The following is a 20883-nucleotide window of genomic DNA, read 5'->3' on the forward strand; positions in this document are numbered from 1 at the left end:
TGTGGAAAAACTAAATCACTCATACATTGCTAATCAGAATATAAAATGATACAACTACTTTATAAAAGAGCCTGGATGTTTCTTTTAAAAACCAAATATACACTTGCCATAGAGCCCAGTAATCATGCTTTTTGGCATTTATGACAGAGAAACAAAAATGTATTCCACACAAAAACCTGTGCACAATTATTCATAGCAGTTTTATCTGTAACAGCAAAAAGCTGAAAACAAATAAAATGTACTAAACAAATGATGGCATATCCAAGCTATGAAATACTATTTGGCAATAAAAAAGGAATAAGCTATTAATACACACAACATCTCAAGGGTATTATGTTGAATGAAAATGTCTATCTTAATAGGTTAAATATTATATGATCCCATCTATATCCCATCCACAAAATGACAGAATAATAGAAATGGGGATCAAGATGGTTGTGCCCAGGAGTGAGTGATGGTTTATGGAGGGTGAGGGGAGGGGAGGAAATGAGTGTGACTATAAAGTGGTATCACAAAGGAGATGTGAGTGGTCAAGGCGTAATTCCATATTTTGATCATGATGATGAATACAGGAGTACCAATACTGGAGTGGGGTGCCATTGCCTTCTCCATCTATAACTATAATACAATTTAAAAGCTAGGAAACTGACATTGGTACCACGTATATATAGAGTTCCATGTAATTTTTTCATGTAGATTACATTGGGGAAAAGGTCAAAGGTACCCAAGACCTCTCTATACTATCTTTAGACCTTTCTGTTAATCTGCAACTATTTCAAAATAAAAAGTTTTTTTTAAAAGGACTTGAATAGAACAAGAACTAGAGAATGAAAAAAAGAGGGACAGACAGAAACACAAGGTGAAACAAAAATGGCAACGAGAGAGAGAAGGAGAGAGGAAGCTGCGCAAAAAAACTAGAAGGTTTCTGTTCATTCATGACATACAGGTTCCAGATCTCCCCTCCTCCCTTGGGCACACCTAATCTACAGTTTTACCCAAAACAACTCCTTTGAAAAGAAATGCATGAACTAGCTGGGTGAATCCTACACACAAGGTGAACAAGAAAAACTTCATACGAAAATCAATTTCAATTCAATTCAGTCGCTCAGTCATGTCCGACTCCTTGTGACCCCATGAAGCACAGCATGCCAGGCCTCCCTGTCCATCACCAACTCCCAGAGTCCACCCAAACCCATGTCCATTGAGTCAGCGATGCCATCCAACCATCTCATCCCCTGTCGTCCCCTTCTTTCCTGCCTCAATCTTTCCCAACATCAGGGTCTTTTCAAATGAGTCAGTACTTCGCATCAGGTGGCCAAAGTATTGTAGTTTCAGGTTCAGCATCAGTCCTTCCAATGAACACCCAGGACTGATCCCCTTTAAGATGAACTGGTTGGATCTCCTTGCAGCCCAAGGGACTCTCAGGAGTCTTCTTTAACATCACAGTTCAAAAGCATCAATTCTTTAGCACTCAGCTTTCTTTATAGTCCAACTCTCACAGCCATACATGACTACTGGAAAAACCATAGCCTTGACTAGACAGACCTTTGTTGACAAAGTAATGTCTCTGCTTTTTAATATGCTGTCTAGGTTGGTCATAACTTTCCTTCCATGGAGTAAGTGTCTTTTAATTTCATGGCTGCAATCAGCACCGACAACTTCTCCCTGAGAAACAAAGTGTTCCATGTCTGGGACCCTCAGTTTGAAGACTTACACCTGAGACATGGGCCTCCAAAACATACCTCTGAAAGTCAACGAAGTTTGTGTCCATGAAATCCATGAAGCTATAATGAACTAAGAAACAGGTTCACCCAGACTCACTGTGGCTATCTCTCCAGGGCACAGCATACAGACACAGACTGAAACCTCCAGCTTGTCCCTGAAAGAAGCCTATTTCCTTAACTTAAAAGCTAAGACTTCTAACACATATCTAGGGGTCAACTGCAATCTTCGCCAAACTCCTGAGAAGCCAACAGATGCCATCATCATGCTCTCCCTCTATCCCACCCCAGGTCACTGGTGTCTCTGTGAAAAGAATTTGTGCACACGTATGGCTGCCCAGGTTTTGTGGCTGCTGCCAGAGGGCACACTCCTTGATCACCTGGTTCAGTGGCTTGTGTTTCTGGGTCCAACAGGAGAGTAGCAAAAAAGAAACAGCCTGTAACTGGCTACCTGCACCCACGCACCCAGGGCTCAATGTTGAGGGAACAGACAGAAACACTCATCTCCGTCTTCTCCTGAAAGAGGTATAATTGCATATTTGAAAAGTTATTGCCTCGGGTTCCTGAAAAGATTGCCTATGATGGCAACAATCACCTTGCCCTGAATGAGGACCTGTGCTTCTGGACTGCAGTGGATGCAGAGGCTCATATCTCCAAGCTCAAGCTTGAGCAGGGCCATGCTGCGGGGAACAGTAGGAACTATCTGGAGGGGGACTGCAGAGGGTGGCTCCACAGACACCTGGAGAACGGGAAGGACACGCTGCTGTGCAAAGGTACGAGGGGCGTGGGGCCTCCTTGATCCCCCCTAGGGCTGGACCTGGCTTCCCACGAGGAGAAGAAAGTGAGGTCAATGTGGAAACAGTGCCCCGGTTCCTGTCAGCAGAGGGAGGAATCTGCCCAGGTTTTCATATTCTGTACAAGAGAGTGACTCGCCAGTGGCCCCACTTCTCTGAAGGACAATCAAGGAATCCAGTCTCTTCGGGGAAGAAGCAGGAACCCATCCGTGAGATAACTGGTCAGCAGTGCCCCTTCACCCTGGGTGCCATATTGTGAATCATGACTGTTTCTCATGCCAGGTCTCACCCTGAAAACACGTTTGGAGGCCTGACTCCAGCTTTTCTGAGTCATCCGGCCTCCACCCAAGTAAGGACCATTACTCTGTATTCATTCCCTTATATAGTGCCTCCTACCTTGGCTCTCACCCTGACTCCAGAACTTTCCAAGGACTCAGGAACATGCCCAGACCTCCGAGTCCAGGCTGGTGTCTGGTGTTTGTGCTGCTTCTTTTCAAACCCTCTGTCCTGTTTATTCTCAGGATGGTCACAGGATGCTGCTTCAGGGACCCATGGAAGTAACACTAAATGGGAATTTTCTGATTCATCCTCCATAGACCTTCCAAAGACACATGTGACCCATAACCCCATCTCTGACCATGAGGTCCCCCTGAGGTGCCGGGCCCTGGGCTTCTACCCTGAAGAGATCTCACTGACCTGGCAGCGTGACATGGAGGACCAGACCCAGGACATGGAGCTTGTAGAGACCAGGCCTTCGGGGAATGGAACCATCCAGAAGTGGGCAGCCCTAGTGGTCCCTTCTGAAGAGGAGCAGAGATACATGTGCAATGTGCAGTGCAAGGGGCTTCAGGAGACTCTCACCCTGAGATGGGGTAAGGAGGATGCTGGGGTGGTGCTTCTTCTCAGATAAAGCTGGAGGCTTTCTGGACCCCTTCAGCAAGGTCAGGACTCAAACCTGAAGTCTGGACCCCTTCTCTTTCCTCCACAGTACCTTCTCGGCCCTCCGCCCCCAACACAGACATCATTGTTAGTCTGGTTCTACTCGTGGTCATTGGAATTGTAGTAACTGGAGAGTTGGACTATAAAGAAAGCTGAGTACTGAAGAATTGATGCTTTTGAGCTGTGGTGTTGGAGGAGACTCTCAAGACTGCTTGGACTGCAAGGAGATCCAACCAGTCCAATAAAGGAAATCAGTCCTGAATATTCATTGGAAGATCTGATGCTAAAGCAGAAACTCCAACACTCTGGCCACCTGATGTGAAGAACTGACTCATTTGAAAAGACCCTGATTCTGGGAAAGACTGAGGCAGGAGGAGAAGGGGACAACAGAGCATGAGATGGTTGGATGGCATCACTGACTCAGTGGACATGAATTTGAGTAAACTTCGGGAGTTGGCAATAGACAGGGAGGCCTGGCGTGCTTCAGTCCCTGGGGTTGCAAAGAGTTAGACACGACTCAGCAACTGAACTGAACTGAACCAAATCTTTGATATTTGTTGTCTCAGGGCCTGTTAGGGGAAGGATTTTCTAATACCCTTTCTGAAAGCCTATTAACAACTTCCACATCTTATAATTCCCTGAATCTCCTGGAGAATTGTCTATCAGGTACATTATCCCCAAGGTTATTACTAGGAAACCCACATGGGGATAAGTAACTATTACTGGAGTTGAAGGAGACTGGGTTCCCAGAGGCTACAAAGAAGCTGTAAATTTCAATGTAAGGAAGTCCTGTGGTCACTCCAGTTCTCACAAAGCCAGGCATACCCTCCACAAGAATCATTCCATCTCTCATCCTTGTACACAGAACACAGAAGTCGCTCAGTCATGTCCGACTCTTTGCAACCCCATGGATTGTAGCCCACCAGACTCCTTGGTCCATGGGATTTTCCAGGCATGAATACTGGAGTGGGTTGCCATTTCCTTCTTCATCCTTGTACAGCTGGAGGCAAAGGAAACATTCTCTCTTTTATTTTTCCCATTATGCTGGAGGCTGACTTGGAAGCCAAAGGCTCTTCCCAGAAGGCACTTGCATCCTGAAATCAGCATCTGGTAAGTACAATGACCTTTACCTGGTTAAGAAATGAGTCAAACTTGAGGATGAGCACTGTGTGACTCTCTTCCTTTTTCTCAAATCTACTTGTTACTACTCTCTCTGCAGGCAGGTTTCCTTTGTTATTCAGTCCATACAGCATGAAGTGGCAGTAGCATAAATTCTAAATCTTCATATGTCCTCTACCCAAGAGCTAACCATACTTCACCTGGCCGTCCCCCACCACCCTTCAAAGACCCCTGAGTGAAAGGGCAGAGTCTTTGATGAAAGGATGGAGATAATCACAGGGGCCACTTTCTCTTGGACATTTCTCTTTAAGTAGAAGAGAAAGATCTACACACTAGAAGTAGCTACTTTAAGGTAGAGAGGCCTTCTACACTTTAAGTGCAAAGTGGTGAAAGTCGTTGGCATTTTGGGACCCAGAAAACTCAGGGCTGCATCAACATTAGTCACATTGGCAGCTCTGAGACCACTGGTGCCCGACATGGCATCACTTTGTCAAAGCAGGCACTGGCAGAACAGTAGTGATGAGCAACTTAGATGAGAAGGGGAAGAAAATAGATGGTTCTGCTCACCAGGAACAGAATTCATGTGAGAACTTTCTGGGAACTCTAGACAGAAACGGTGGCAAATAATAAAAGCAGAGATTTCTGTTGTGCCAGCCAGATGTAGAGCTGAGGGAAAGTACAGAGAGAAGAAACCCCCCAAGAAGGACTTTTCTTAATTTTCTTCCTTCTGCTTCTTGCAAAGCTCAGAGCCTGCCTTCCCCTCCATCTTTGCCCACTTGATATCCCATGGTGAAATGCTAAAGTCTCCACAGGTGTCAGAGAACACTTTTTCAGCAAACATTTCTGAATGTCCCCCTATGTGGCAAGAGCAATGCCAAGTGATATGACACAACTCCAGCCTGTGTTTCCTGAAACTGTATCAGCCCTTGGGCCCAAGAGTGATAATAAACAACAGGCTATTGTTTTATCTATTTTATTTACTATTTCAACCCCACCTAGGGCTTCCCAGGTGGCTCAATGTTAAAGAATCCACCTGCCAATGCAGGAGACAAGGGTTCAGTTCCTGGGTAGGAAGATCGTCTGGAAAAGGAAATGGTGAGCCCACTCCAGCATTCTTGCCTGGGAAATCCCATGGACAGAGGAGCCTGGTGGGTACAGTCCACAGGGTCACAAAAGAGTCAGATACAACTTAATGACTAAACAACAACAACAATCCTTGCAGTCTGGGCAAAATGAATTGTCTCTGGCAGTTCCCAGGAAGTTCTTGCATGAGCTCTGTGTTCTCTGGAGTTTAAAGCATCTGTGCCTCTCTCCACTTTGCCTATCTCAGTGTAGAATACCTCTCTCTTCCCTTGAGTTTCGTTACTCAATCACTGAAAAAATAGCCCAAGAGAGGCCCTCCACTATCTTTAGCTTCTGCCACCAGACTCTCTATCCCTTTGGCTAAGACACAAGACAGTGGGGAATCAGTAATAGAATCAGAGGTGGTGTTGTCTGGCATCCTCTGGCGTGCATCTCATTCTACCCCAAAATCAGTCTCTCTCCAGAGGCAAATATAAGTCTACTTATATAAAACTGGATTTCCATAGAGAAAGGCAAAAAAGATTCAGTCCGTGGGATCGCCAAAGTATCTTACAAACACAAAAGGGTCTTGAAACCAAAACAATAAATGCATAAATGTTTATATTCAGAGATATTTGTATATACTATATTTACATAGCATATATTTTATATATTTATTACACATTTTATACATAATCTCAATGGCCATATAGCCTGGAATAAAAACCACTATGAAATAAACACTGAGGACACATATTTCTATAAGAAAAAATTACCTAAGTCTTTAAGTATATTAATGTATTCATACATAACATGTTGATTCAACTGCTCAGTTGAACACATTACAATACATCTTGATTGTTTCCTGTATGTCAGGCACTGTTCTACACATATAATGATTTTGTTAAGACAAATTTCCAGATCTATAAATCTGTCATTATACTGAGACAGATTAGAAAATAAATAAGATTTTTTTTTTTTTTAAGAAACAAGGAAAACTCTGGATAGTAATGAGTGATCGGAAAACGAAATGAAGGACAATGCAATAGACAATATCTTGAGGGGAGTATTAGTTGTGGTGTCAGAGAAACTGAAAATGAGAAAAACCAGATAGACATGAACATTCGGGCATTAATGTTAGGAAATTCTAAGGATGAGAGGGTTTCCCTGGTGGCTCGGTGAATAAGAATCCGTCTGTCAGTGAAGAAGACATGGGTTTGATTGCGATCCGGGAAGTTCCCACGTGCCTGAGAGCAACGAAGCTCGTGGACCATAACTACCGAGCCGGTGCGCTAGAGCCCAGGAACCACAACTGTTGAGCCCATGCATGGCAACTAATGAACTGCATGCCCCAGACGCCGTGCTCCACAAAGAGAGAAACCTGTGCACCGCAACTAGAGAAAGCCCCAACACATCAATGAAGACCCACCACAGCCAACAATAAGTGAAATGAATAAATAAATTTTTTAAAAAATTCTAAAGATGGGAAATTGAGCATAGCCAGAGAAAATACTAGAAAGGTAAGAAAAGGATTATGAAGGCTCCTGTATGCCATAGTGAGGAATTTGGACTTTGAGTTGAAGGCAATTGAAAACCACTTGACGTTTTCGAGAAGGGAAGTGAGGTAATTCTTTTAGGAAGGATAATTCTTTTCACAATATTCAAGAAGGCTATAACCCCTAAATTCCACTTCTAAAACCCTTACAGTTTTGAAACTTCTTCCATATTATCACTTCTTTGACAAAATTATTTTGTGAATCTACTATACATACTAAACTCTTTTCCAGGATATGGTACTATTATGAGATATTTCTCCTCATAGGTATTATATACTATTAATATTGTCTCATGGTTTGTGTCTGGTATGTGTGTCTATGAAAGAGAGAGACATACAGACAGACAGAGGTTGATTTCTAAAATGAGACCAGATGATTTTATGAAAAAGAGAATGATTAATGTGAGGTCTGAATTTATAGGAAGTGAACACGAAAGGTTGAAACAGAGTATTTGCTCTATCATATTAAGCAATTTTAAAAGACATAAAGAAAGAAAACAAAAACTCATTGGTGCTTTGCTGAGTTTTCACTGAAAGTGGTAACAATGAGAGTTTCTCAGGCTTAGTCCCTCTGGAACATGCACTATGGATACAGTGAATTCTAAATCACTTCCAATAAAAGTTTTCCAATCAATAGACATGATTACAGACTCCATATCAAAGGCTTCATGACTTTACTTATTAAAATATATTGTTCCCATTTGAATAAAATTGTTCATAGTAAATTTTATTATCGGTGCATTTTCAGAAAGAATATTTTTCTCTACACAAAGCAGAAGCAAGAAAGCCAGTCTAAATATTTCAATCGTCCAGAGAAGGACTAAGGCAGTACATATTTGTAACTTATTTCGAAGATCTAGATTTAATGTTTGAGAAACTCTTGAGTTATCTTCGTAGTTCATACATCATAAAGACAGTATCCCCAGCAGTTAAGAACTCATATTTTAGACTCTGTTGGAATCCTGCCTCTGTGATTTACTAAGTACATCACTCTGATAAAATCACTGCACCTCTTTAACCCTCAGTTCCTTCACATATTTAGCAGAAATCATGATAATGCCAAGCTCACAGAGTTGTTGTGACAAATTGCATAGAAAGTGCTTCGGTCAGTGCCTGAAACACAGAAGATACTCTTACATAGTAACTCTCTAGCACCCCCTTGTTTGTCAACAAAAGAGTAACTGTGAAAAGGCCTCAAGCTTCCTCACAAACTCTACGTACTCAGGGGGAAAGACCTGGATTAAACAAACAGTTTAACAGTACGGAGTTCGCTTAATTCCAACAAGAAGAGTACAATGGAAAGAGCTAACGACAGCACCTTCTCTGGATTCATTCTCCTGGGCTTCTCCAACCAGCCCCAGCTGGAAACGGCTCTCTTTGCGGTCATCCTGATCATCTACTTCTTGAGCTGTTTAGGCAATGGCACCATTATACTTTTGTCAACAATGGATCCTCACCTCCACACCCCTATGTACTTCTTCCTCTCCAACCTCTCTTTTATGGATCTTTGTTTGACTACTTGCACTGTCCCTCAGACCCTGGCCAACTTTAAGGGGAAGGACAAGACCATCACCTATGGCGGCTGTGTGGCCCAGCTCTTCATTGCCTTGGGACTCGGGGGAGTAGAGTGCGTCCTCCTGTCTGTCATGGCCTATGACCGCTATGTAGCTGTGTGCCGTCCCCTCCACTACATGGTGATCGTGCATCCCCAGCTTTGCTTGCAGCTGGTTGTAACTGCTTGGCTTACAGGCTTTGGCAGTTCTGTAGTCCAGACAGCACTGACCATGACTCTTCCCCTCTGTGGTAAAAACCAAGTGGACCATTTCTTCTGTGAAGTTCCAGTGATGCTGAAACTGGCCTGCACCAACACCTCTGTCAATGAGGCTGAAGTCTTTGCTGTCAGTACCTTCTTCTTGGTGGTGCCCCTGTCACTCATCTTAGTATCCTACGGTCACATTACCCGTGCAGTCCTGAAGATAAAGTCGGCCCATGGGAGACAGAAGGCTTTTGGAACCTGTTGTTCTCACCTAATGGTAGTGATTATTTTCTTTGGGACGCTCATCTCCATGTACCTTCAGCCTCCTTCCAGCTATTCACAGGATGTGAACAAAAGCATTGCACTGTTCTATACTCTGGTGACTCCCCTGCTTAATCCCCTGATTTACACTTTGAGAAACAAGGAAGTCAAAGGGGCACTAAGGAGACAAATGAGGAGAATCCTAGACTTGAGGCAGAGTTAATGCAGCACTTGCAGGCCCAGGAAGTTCTGCAATGGAAGACTTCTGAGAGAGTAAAAACTAGTTAATTTAATCCAACACATCCTTATAAAGCACCAACCATGTGCAAGACAGTGTTCTGGGTACTTGAGATGTATCAGTGAGACAGAGGCTAAACCATTGAGCTAAACTTTTTGCTAGGGAGAATATATGTTAAATAAGATATTTTAAAAATAAACTATGGTATATCATGTACTACACAATAATGGGAATGAACAATAATTACACATACAAAAACATGAATGATTCTTACAAACATGATTTACAGTGAGCAAACTAGATACAAAATAATTCCTATTGTATAATGTCATTTACATAAAATTCATCCCAGGCACAACAAATCTCTAGAATTGAAAGTCAGAACAGTGGTTCCCCTGGGGACTGGGAGTTCTCTCTTGGAAGATATGTGGGGGAGGGGCATTCTGGAGTTCTGGTCAGGTTGTGATTTTTGATCTGGATATTGGTGATATAAAGTATTCAATCTGTGAAAATTCATCAAACCTGAAACTTAAAGTACTTGCACTTTCTGTATGGATGCTGGACTTCAAATCATTTACTTCTTAAAAGTTTTAAATAAACCAGATATTAGCAGAATACTTTGATTCTAAATGATCACATTAAGTATTTTTGTTACTTTCACATAAAATTTGGGTTTATCTTCTCAGTGATCTAAATTTCTTCTATCCATTGACCATCTTTAATAGATTTGAAGTGTTTAGATATTAGCAATTTCTGGCCAACTCAGATGAACCTTGTCTTGAAGATTTCAATTTAATGAAGATCTCAATTCAAGTTCATATGTCCTGTGAGTCTCCCTGGTCTCTTCATTCCATGTAGATACTTAGTGACCAGGTCTTGAGACAAAAAGCATACTGATAATTTTCAGATGAAAATTCTACTACTGGGAATTATATTGTCTTGAATTAAGTTTATCTTGACTGAAAAAGACGTGTATTGTGAATATTTGTATATTTCTATTTGTATAATGTAGCATACAAAAATGCATAATTTACTAGTAGCCAAAAATATTTTCATTTACCAGAGATTTTAGTACTTTTCAGTATTTAATAGCATATGATAAGAGGGCAGATACTGAAGGGAATTTATAAAACAATATAAAAAACAGAAATAATTGTCTGGTAAGCTCAATGTGCCTTTGTGCAAATATGTTCTTCTTAAATATTTCTTATTTAATATGGTAAGTTGGATGGTTTTTCAGGTATTATTCTGCTAATGAAATAATAGAACAAGGATTTTTCTTTTTTTAAGTGAAAATAGATTGCTGAATTGTTGAGGTCTGTACTACACTTATCTATGCTTGTACTGAATATGAGTGATTTCTGATTATATTTTTTGTAATAGAGAAGATATGATTTTTTTATATCAACCCCTTGGAGTTTTCTTTCAAACCATCACAGCTAGACTCACTGATAACATAATCATTTTCTGGCACAAAAGTTCCATACTCTATATTCATCTAGATGCTTACATTTTTCCTCTTCAGCAAATAAATGCTGAAAATATATCACTTCATTCAAAGTAGCCATTTGTGAATTTCATTTCCCAATAAGGTGCATTAGGTTACAACTGACCAAAGTTCCCACAAGTCCAGTCACTCCTCCTTAGCCACAGACTCAACCAAACATGGATCATTTGATCTGTCATTCTCCATAAAGGATTTGAGCATCCAGCTTTTCTAGTATAGGAGTGGGTGGGAGGAAGTGCCTGAAACAACCCCTGGCCAATACTGATGAACAATTGTACTTGGAAAGGCCAAATTAATCTTAGCAACCATATTTCTGAAGCCATTAGAAAGTTGTGAAAGTGATGAGGGTGACGTAGACATGAATAACAGAAAACACTGAACACTTCTGAGGTGAGCTGAAGGGAAACTGCCTTTTTTTTTTCTCATAGAATATTTGAAGAGTGTGAGTGTGAGTTGAGGATTGAGCATGGCCCATAGAGAGGGACTTTGGCACGAAAACATGAAAAGCCAAACACTCGTGTAAGGCTAAAGTGACAAGCTGAAAACTTAAAGAGACTTAACTATGTGGCCAGATGTTTCCAGTGGACATTTCTATTTCCAGTGGACTCCCTGGGAAGCCAGAAGGTCAGAACAAAGTTTAAAAAATATGGAATAATCTATCCTGCAACTCCATTGTGCTTCAGTTCACTTCAGTTCAGTCACTCAGTCATGTCCGACTCTTTGTGACCCCATGAATTGCAGCACGCCAGGCCTCCCTGTCCATCACCAACTCCCGGAGTTCACTCAAACTCACATCCATCAAGTCGGTGATGCCATCCAGCCATCTCATCCTCTGTCGTCCCCTTCTCCTCCTGCCCCCAATACCTCCCAGCAGCAGAGTCTTTTCCAATGAGTCAACTCTTCGCATGAGGTGGCCAAAGTACTGGAGTTTCAGCTTTAGCATCATTCCTTCCAAAGAAATCCCAGGGCTGATCTCTTTTAGAATGGACTGGTTGGATCTCCTTGCAGTCCAAGGGACTCTCAAGAGTCTTCTCCAACACCACAGTTCAAAAGCATCAATTGTTCAGCGCTCAGCTTTCTTCACAGTCCAACTCTCACATCCATACATGACTACTGGAAAAACCACAGCCTTGACTAGATGGACCTTTGTTGGCAAAGTAATGTCTCTGCTTTTGAATATGCTATCTAGGTTGGTCATAACTTTCCTTCCAAGGAGTAAGTGTCTTTTAATTTCATGGCTGCAATCACCATCTGCAGTGATTTTGGAGCCCAGAAAAGTTAAGCCCCACACTGTTTCCACTGTTTCCCCATCTATTTCCCATGAAATGATGGGACCAGATGCCATGATCTTCGTTTTCTGAATGTTGAGCTTTAAGCCAACTTTTTCACTCTCCTCTTTCACTTTCATCAAGAGGCTTTGTAGTTCCTCTTCACTTTCTGCCATAAGGGTGGTGTCATCTACATATATGAGGTTATTGATATTTCTCCCGGCAATCTTGATTCCAGCTTGTGCTTCTTCCAGCCCAGTGTTTCTCATAATGTACTCTGTATAGAAGTTAAATAAGCAGGGTGACAATATACAGCCTTGACGTACTCCTTTTCCTATCTGGAACCAGTCTGTTGTTAAAAACTCATCAGGGTAAGGGGTCCTTTCTCTAACACATAGTCCTCTTCAGTAAGGCAGTTGCCAAATTTTGAACCTTCATGAAGCGGAGGCTAAATAGCTAATCTAGATGTCTTTGAGGGGCAGAACTTAATCTACAACAGTCTTTCAAGGCTGAGAAAATAAGACTCCTGAGACTTTCTGTCAAAACCCAGGAGAAGATTGTATCTCTTGTATCTCTAGAAGAGAGCAAGATAAAGGCTGAATAGAACAAAGACCTACTGTACAGCAGAGGAAACTATAGCCAATATTCTGTAACTACTTTTGTACCTGGTAAAGGTTAAGAATCTGAAAAACAATATATACACACACACATTGTGATCATCATTTCATGATGTATGTAACTCAAATCACTATTCTATATATCTCAAACTTATGCAATACTGTATATAAGACATGAAGTCATAAAACTTTTAGAAGAAAATATTATTCCTCAATGAGGCTGGAAAAAAGTAAAAGAATAGCTATCATTAAAAAGATAAAGGATAACAACAGTTGATGAAGTTGGAAAAGGAACACCTATGTACTGTTGATGGGAATATAAGTTGGTAAGCCACTATGAAAGATAATATGAAGATACCAAAAAAACTAAAGATAGAACTTCCATGTTATCCAGCAATCCAAATTCTAGGTACACCAAATAAAATGAAATCATTGTCTGCACTCCCATGTTCAATGGCCTCATTTTTCACAATAGACAAGATATAGAAAAAACATATGTGACCAAAGAGGTGAATGGCTAAAGAAAAAGTTCTATGTATATCCAAAGGAATATTATTCATCAATGAGAAAGAATGAAATACTGCCCTTTGCAACAACATGGATGGACCTTGAGAGCATTATGCTCAGTGAAATGTCAGAAGAGAAAGACAAATGCTGTATGATCTCACATACATGTGGCATCAGAAAAACTGAACCTGTTACAAACAGAGGGAAGAATGGTGGTTACCAGGGCTAAAGAGGTAGAAGAACAGGGGGATATTGGCAAAAAGGTACAAACTTCCAGCCAAAATATAGTTTCTGAGGAGTCAAAAAAATAAACTTTTTTAAATTTTTTAAGGGGGATAAATATTTGACAAGATAAAGACCATAGCTAATACTATATAGTAATCACTTTACCATATATAGGTATATCAAATCACACTTTGTACTCTTTAAACTTCCTCAATTTGTATCTCATTAGATATAGAACAAAATAAATGAAAATAAGAGTTATTATTCATTTCTTTCATCCTACTTATTTTTTCTCTCCTAGGTCAGATTTTCACTATTGTTTAAGACAAAAATTTCTACATAGCTAATAAATGAAAATACTCTAACTTTATCTGTGTACAAAGACGGCCTTCTCTTTGTGATCCCAATTTCAATTCAGAGCCTGAAAGAATGGCACTTATAAAAGTTTAATATTTTGTGTATCCATCATAATAGCAAAAGGAGCATGATCTCTTCCATGAAGCACCTTAGTGCAGCAAATTCTATCAATTTTCTTTTTAATGTGACTTGCAGGAATAAAAAATTACCACATTGACTTGTGCATATTTGTCCTTATTTCTGAAAACACTGAAATTACACCATATATAAACCTGTATCTTCTAAGTGATATAAGCTAAAGAAAACATTTCCTTCTACTGTTCATCCTCAGGAAAGAGTTAAGAGATCGATCTAAAAGTGGTTGCATACAGAGTGCGTGTTTGTGGATGTTCATATCCGGCTGTGTGTAATAATTTAGTATGTGTGTTATTTAAAGCCAAATAGAAACCAAAATAGAACATGCTGGGGAGGAATATGAGGAGAAATACTCTTTGGGAAGTACTGGAGGCTTTTTCCAAGATGGGGAGTAAATTGAGAGAGGTTGATCTCATGATAAAAATAACACATTGATGACTATGGTGCTCACTTTATATTAAACCAAACAATTCTCAATGAGTGGATGCATTATTAAGAAACTTTCTAAAGAGAATCTTTGAATATGATTTAACAATCCTCAAATGCATGAAATAAGGACTTTAAAATATTTAGTAAGCACTTCTTGTGACCGGGGAACACAAAATCAGGACTGGGCTCCTGAGAAAGGCTTTGACAACTAACAGTGACATTCCATTGATCCTGAGTATCCCCAATAACCTAATCACTGGAAATCCTTAGGATGCTTCAGTGAGACTAAAGCCACAGGTATAGCAACAGCTGCCCTGGTGGATCAGAGGGTAACATATCTGCTTGCAATGCAAGATACCCAGGTTCAACCCCCAAGGAAGATCCCTGAAGAAGGAAATGTTATCCCACTTCAGTATTCTTGCCTGGGGAATGCCATGGACAGAGGAGCCTCATGGGCTACACTCCATCAGGTCACAAAGAGCTGGACACAATGGAGTGACTTGCACTTTTCACAACTGAAGAGTTTCACTCTCAAAAGAGGTTAAAATTACCCTCAAAAATGGTCACCTAATTAGAAGAACTTGCAGCTTCTAAAGACATTGTGGATTTAATTCACTACAAAATGGTTAAAGAATCCACCAAACAATATAAATCAGTAGAATAGATTGTTTAAAAGGAGCATGAATCCCCAATCCCTACAGCTGCCTCAGGGACACCTTCCCCTGATTCAGGAGACATACAACTCCTCATTTCTGCATTTACACAGAGCACCCCTTCCCAGGAAACCACAAGACATTTCCATGCACTGTGGTTCCGAGTCTGCCATATCAAGTTTGAACTATGCTACAATACTGAAAAGACAGAAGAAGCTCTCAGTCATAATACAAACAGGCATCAGAAAAGAGCACACCTACAGAGGAGAGTTGACAGAGAACTATAATCTGTTCTTCCGTCCTCAGTGACCCTGGTTAGAGCAGAACCCTGGGCAAGCAGTTAACACTGAAATCTACTGACTAGGAGATAAATGAGGATATTACAGGGGTCACTATATGCTGATTACCATTCTACTAATGTTTTTAGCAGGGTGGATAGGGTCTGTTTAGAATGTGATAAACCTACAATATACAGACTACAATTGTTCTAATGAATAAAAGTCCTAAAAGCCAGAACACGACTACAAAGATGAGGACACATATCGGGTGAGAAACTCGCAAGCCTTCCTTTGCTGACTTGTACGATACAAGTTAAACAAGTCAGAGTCCCTCATTTATTTTATATATTCCATTTTAAAAACCTAAGTTCAGGAAGCAGTATCTGACTGGTTTAGGGCCTCACAGGCACTGCACATGTTGTCGCTCTTGTTTTGTATTATTTTCTAATTGTTTGTCAATCTGGTGCTGGTTAAGAACTGTGCTTCATAGGAGTCTGACCGACACTTCAGGCTTCCAAGGTGACACCTCACCTGAGCACACTGTGTTCACCTTGTGTTCCTCAGAAGGCAAAAATGATGAAAGATTATGACTTGCTCTTGGGCGTATTGACAGTTCTGAACTCCAGATGGGATCAAATAATTTAGCCAAGGCCTGGATACACCCACTGTAGCCATTTCACAGATATTAAGAATTCAAAAGGAGGGAATTCCTTAGTGTTCCAGGGATTAGGCTCCATGCGTCTACTGCAGGGGCCATGGGTTCAATCCTTGTTCTGGGAACTAAAGAGGGACAGCTTGAAAAGGTAGATATCATTTGAAAAATTTACAAAACAGAACTGAACTTTAAGTATGTGGTATCTTTTAAATGATTTTTTTTTAATTATTTTAGCCTGAGATCTAGATACCTTTATTATCTGTAATTTATTCTGAAGTAATATACACATCCGAATGACACTCAGGCATTTGCTTAAAACAAATAAATCTGTTTTGTGGCAGTCCTTAGGAGCAGACAAGTAGCTGCTCACTCAGGAAAATAGGCTTTGTGACTTTATGTGACCTTGAGGGCTTCTGCACCAAAGAAAGTATCATTGAGGGATTTGTAAGTGACTATTTGGGCATAACTATCAAGAACTGATTGAGTAATAAGGAGAGGGGGAAATTTCTCACCATTCAGAGTACAGAGCACTCCAAACTGCTTTTTATCAGGTATATGTTCAGCATTACTGTGGGGTCAAAATCCTTGGTTTTACAAGTGTTTAATTCAAGGGTGAAGAGTGTGGTGCTGTTAGGAATATAGATAAAATCTTGACCCTGTATATAATTTACCCACACTGCCACTTCCAGCTTGCAAGACCACTTCTCAGGCAAATTGGCCGAGAGGGTTGGAGACCAAGAGAATAGTTAGCTGCTAGGAGAGGGAACCGTGTGATAGTGGTCATGCTTTTGTCTCCACTAAGAGACACAAATGCACTTACTTGCCTAGTGGTACATGCTGGGAAATCTACCAAAAATCATAAATATTTCTGTGAGGATGGCACAGTCTAAGCTCTAACCTCCAGAGGGAACATACACTGTTCATGACACTTAACTTACACACACAAAAAAAACAGAATCTATACCTGAAAATAAATTTATGCTGTAAACTGCAATTGAATGGGGATCTAAGAGCTACTATGGCAGATTAATTTTTTCTGGAATGTTTATTTTGTTACTCATAATTCAGAACTCTGTGACAGTTATGTCACAATTAGACAGCTATTACTAAAGCTTAGTCATGTATTTTTAAATTAATAGACACAATATTTATTTTTTCAATTTCCTTCTGATGAGTCTGAGGACATCTCCACAAAACATGAGATTTCCTGGGAATCAGGGGCCATTTCCAATATTTTTATACTTCACTAAATCCGAATTACACGGGACGTTTGGCAGAGGAGAGATTCTAAGGTCTTAACCAATTGATGCTTAAATCAAAGAGTTTATAAAATGGTATGACCAGAAAAATCTAAACATATTTTACCCTTTGAAACTGTTGCTGCATCACAGGAGGTAAAATGTGTACAATATGCAGTAGAACTTGGGTCATATGCTGCTCAGATATAATGCCCTCAAAATTTCCTCATTTAAAAATCTCATTTTAGAGAGGAACTACGTGGTTCACAAAATTAAAATAACCAACTTTGTGCCTCACATCGGTTTTTCTCCTGCTGTGTACAAAAAGGCATGTAAGAACTACCTGGTGTTCTTACCAGCGAAGGGCTACCAGCGTCACTGCCAGCAGGGCATCATAGCCTTCGCTCAGTGAGTCCTGCTGCTGCTGCTGCTGCTGCTGCTGCTAAGTCACTGCAGTCGTGTCCGACTCTGTGCGACCCCATAGACAGCAGCCCACCAGGCTCCCCCATCCCTGTGATTCTCCAGGCCAGAACGCTGGAGTTGTTGCCATTTCCTTGTCCACTGCATGAAGGTGAAAATTGAAAGTGAAGTCATTCAGTCATGTCTGACTCTTAGCTACCCCATGGACTGCAGCCTCCCAGGCTCCTCCGTCCATGGGATTTTCCAGGCAAGAGTACTGGAGTGGGGTGCCATTTCCTAGGCGCGGCCTTCTCTGAAATGATCCTACACAATATAGCGGCTGCACTGCTGAGGTTACGGTTGCACCTGATGTCTGAATGGCTTTACCAAAATTAATGCAGCAAGATTTTCTTTGAGATTCAACTTTATTTTCCCCACAAGTGCTCCACCTACATCAGTGAAAAACGTCTGATCAAATCATCAAACCATGGAATTTTAGTAGAGGCATGATTCAAATAAAAGAATGAATGTTATTTTCTAGTAACTCCTGGAAAATATTACTAATAATATTCCTTACAGTGTTTCAGTGGTTTTATGTTCTTTTTTGGCTTCATGTAATATAAACGCATGTCTTTTTGCAAATAGATGTGGGACAATGCACCCAAATGGGAGTGCAAATAAAAATCCTTGGAGCTGTTAAAACAGTAACTACAAAGCAGATGCTGTCAGAACACTGAAACAGCATCTCTAGAAGTTGAAATGAATACATGAACTTAGAATCTGAACACTCACTTTTCAATGGGAATGAAGGAAACAAATTTCCTGCAGAGTTGCCAAAGGAAATTTTAGATAACTCATGGGGTATACATATATATCTGAATAGTTCTGGCGTTCAAAGTCTTTCTATTAAACTGTCCTCCTCACCCATCATCTGGAGTCAGAGTCCTTCCAAAGCACCTTCTTCATCGCTCCCTTCACATCCCTGTTCCTCAGCGTATATATGAGGGGGTTGGTCATGGGGATAATGACAGTGTAGAAGAGAGACATGAACTTGTCCTGATCCTGGGAGTCGCTGCTGCTGGGCCGAAAATACACAGAGATGGCTGTGCCAAAGAACAGGGAGACCACCGTGAGGTGGGATCCACATGTGCCAAATGCTTTTCTCTGCCCTGCAGTGGACTTTATTCTTAAGACCGCCCGGACAATCCGACCATAGGAGAACATGATTAATGAAACAGGTGTGAGAAGAATGACGACACTGCCAAAGAAGGTCACATACACATTCATGGTGGTGTCAACACAGGCAAGTTTGAGAAAAGGAGGGATCTCGCAAAGGAAATGGTCTAATTTATTTCTCCCACAAAGTGGTAAAAGGAAGATGAGCACTGTCTGCAATAAGGAGATGGCAAAACCAGTGACCCACGAAGCAGAAGCCATCAGGGCACACAGACGGGGGTGCATGATTACCGTGTAGTGAAGGGGCCTGCAAACAGCCGCATAACGGTCAATTGCCATAACTCCTAGGAGAATACATTCTGTACATCCCAAACCCAGAGAGATGTACATTTGAACTATACAACCACCAAAGGAGATGGATTTGTCTGCTCCACTGAGATTAAATAGGAACTGGGGAACGATGCTGGTGGTGTAGCACATGTCCAAAAAGCTTAGGTTAGAGAGGAAAAAGTACATCGGGGTGTGAAGATGTGGGTCCAAGTAGGACAATGCAATGATGGTTGTGTTTCCCAACAAAGTGAAGATGTAGAAGATCAAAAGAATTACCAAGAGGATGAGCTCAAGTTGAGGCCTGTCAGAGAAACCTAATAGGATAAACCCAGTGAAGGAACTTCCATTTTTCTGTTCCATCCTTTGCTAGCACAGGGCTCCTGTCAAACCAAGCATTTAGCAATTTATAAAAGGTATTTTCCAAAAAAGAGCAGGGTTGAAGAGGAAAATCTATCATGTTCAAAGGCATGGCCACAGGATTTTATATACAACTATTTGAATAAATCATGTACCCACTGAAATTGATATATCTGAACTCAATTAGTTCTATACTATTCACAAAAAGTTATATATTGATATTTAATGCAAGAAAATAATAAATAAAATACTAAGATCAAATAATGAACCTCGGTTCGCATCAATCATAGATATAATATGTCTTTCAGATTGAGATTAATAGGACTGAAGTACAATCATTATATATGTACATTTTAGAGAAATTGGAAGTAAGGAAAAATCAAGGCAGAATGATTAGAAAGAGTAAGAAAGATGTAGACACAGGGAGAAAGTTTATTTTAAATATGTTTCTCATTATTCTACATAACTGTATGTGTATGTATCTCACATGTAATTGAATAATACAAAAAAATCTCTAAAATGCATTCAGATATAGAATAGTATAAGCTAGAATGTACTTATACAAAGAATTATATTACATTTGAAGTATCACTAAGAGTGCTGCATGCAAACATTTTGGCAGAATTGTTGTCTCTCTACTCCTAATACATTATATTTGTGAATGCTATACCCCAATCTTTCTGTATAGTAGTAAAAAATAAACTGTTGAGAGTTTGAAAATATTACCATTCAATTACAGTGCTTAATGCTTGCCCTTGAGATAACTAAAATTACTACACCAATTTAACAAGAACTCCAAAACTTTATTCACTGTGCATAGTCAGTTCATGGGCTTTCCTGATGACTCACCAGTAAAGAACCTGCCTGCCAATGCAGGAGATACAGGAAATGTGGGCTCAGTCCCTGCATTGGGAAGATACACTGGAGAAGAAAATGGCAACCCACTCTAGTACAGAGAAACTGGTGGGCTACAGTCCAGGGAGTCGTAAAGACTCAGACATGACATAGTGACTAAACAACAAAAATAGCCAGTTCACAGCAGAAGTTCAAAACCCAGTGATCATCACTTACCTCTTCTTTCTGTTGATTTCATTTTCACATATTACCAGCAACTAAAAGCCTGGAATTCCTAAAGAAGATAGGCTTATGCACTATCAACATTTTAATCAAGATAAATATTTTTTAAAGATAGCCAATTGTGTAATCTGTGCACAAAGTGTAATGGTTTACAACACTCCCTATGATAAATAATTAGATAGATAAATATATACAAACACAGATGCACTATCAGTGCAATGACAGGTCAA

The 20883-nt window shown here is 40.5% G+C and overlaps 3 protein-coding genes across 3 annotated transcripts; 2 read left to right on the forward strand and 1 right to left on the reverse strand.

Moving 5' to 3' along the window:
* Positions 1–1723: 1723 nt before the first annotated feature.
* LOC129647164 (BOLA class I histocompatibility antigen, alpha chain BL3-6-like) lies at positions 1724–5090 on the forward strand. The gene is made up of 5 exons (XM_055574370.1): positions 1724–1759; positions 2245–2494; positions 3112–3387; positions 3504–3605; positions 4951–5090. Exons 1-5 carry the CDS (start codon positions 1724–1726, stop codon positions 5088–5090), a joined length of 804 nt encoding a protein of 267 aa, XP_055430345.1.
* A 3395-nt stretch (positions 5091–8485) lies between these two features.
* Positions 8486–9430, forward strand: LOC129645626 (olfactory receptor 2G6-like). Its single transcript, XM_055570918.1, has one exon. The coding sequence runs from the start codon at positions 8486–8488 to the stop codon at positions 9428–9430; it is 945 nt and encodes a 314-aa protein (XP_055426893.1).
* Positions 9431–18640: 9210 nt separating this feature from the next.
* Positions 18641–19579, reverse strand: LOC129645630 (putative olfactory receptor 2B8). The gene has a single exon (XM_055570922.1). It carries the CDS (start codon positions 19577–19579, stop codon positions 18641–18643), a length of 939 nt encoding a protein of 312 aa, XP_055426897.1.
* Positions 19580–20883: the final 1304 nt, after the last annotated feature.

The sequence above is a fragment of the Bubalus kerabau genome, chromosome 3 (genome assembly GCF_029407905.1).
Source record: "Bubalus kerabau isolate K-KA32 ecotype Philippines breed swamp buffalo chromosome 3, PCC_UOA_SB_1v2, whole genome shotgun sequence".
In the NCBI taxonomy this organism is placed as follows: Eukaryota; Metazoa; Chordata; class Mammalia; order Artiodactyla; family Bovidae; genus Bubalus; species Bubalus kerabau.

What these genes read in the sequence shown, in the direction of transcription:
- LOC129645626 (XM_055570918.1), top strand. Translation starts at nt 8,486, where the DNA reads ATGGAAAGAGCTAACGACAGCACCTTCTCTGGATTCATTCTCCTGGGC.
- LOC129647164 (XM_055574370.1), top strand. Translation starts at nt 1,724, where the DNA reads ATGGGCCTCCAAAACATACCTCTGAAAGTCAACGAA. An exon ending in TACCTCTGAAAGTCAACGAA is followed by an intron (nt 1,760 to 2,244) that starts GTTTGTGTCCAT and finishes TTCTCCTGAAAG; the next exon opens with AGGTATAATTGCATATTTGA. An exon ending in GACTCTCACCCTGAGATGGG is followed by an intron (nt 3,388 to 3,503) that starts GTAAGGAGGATG and finishes TTTCCTCCACAG; the next exon opens with TACCTTCTCGGCCCTCCGCC.
- LOC129645630 (XM_055570922.1), bottom strand. Translation starts at nt 19,579, where the DNA reads ATGGAACAGAAAAATGGAAGTTCCTTCACTGGGTTTATCCTATTAGGT.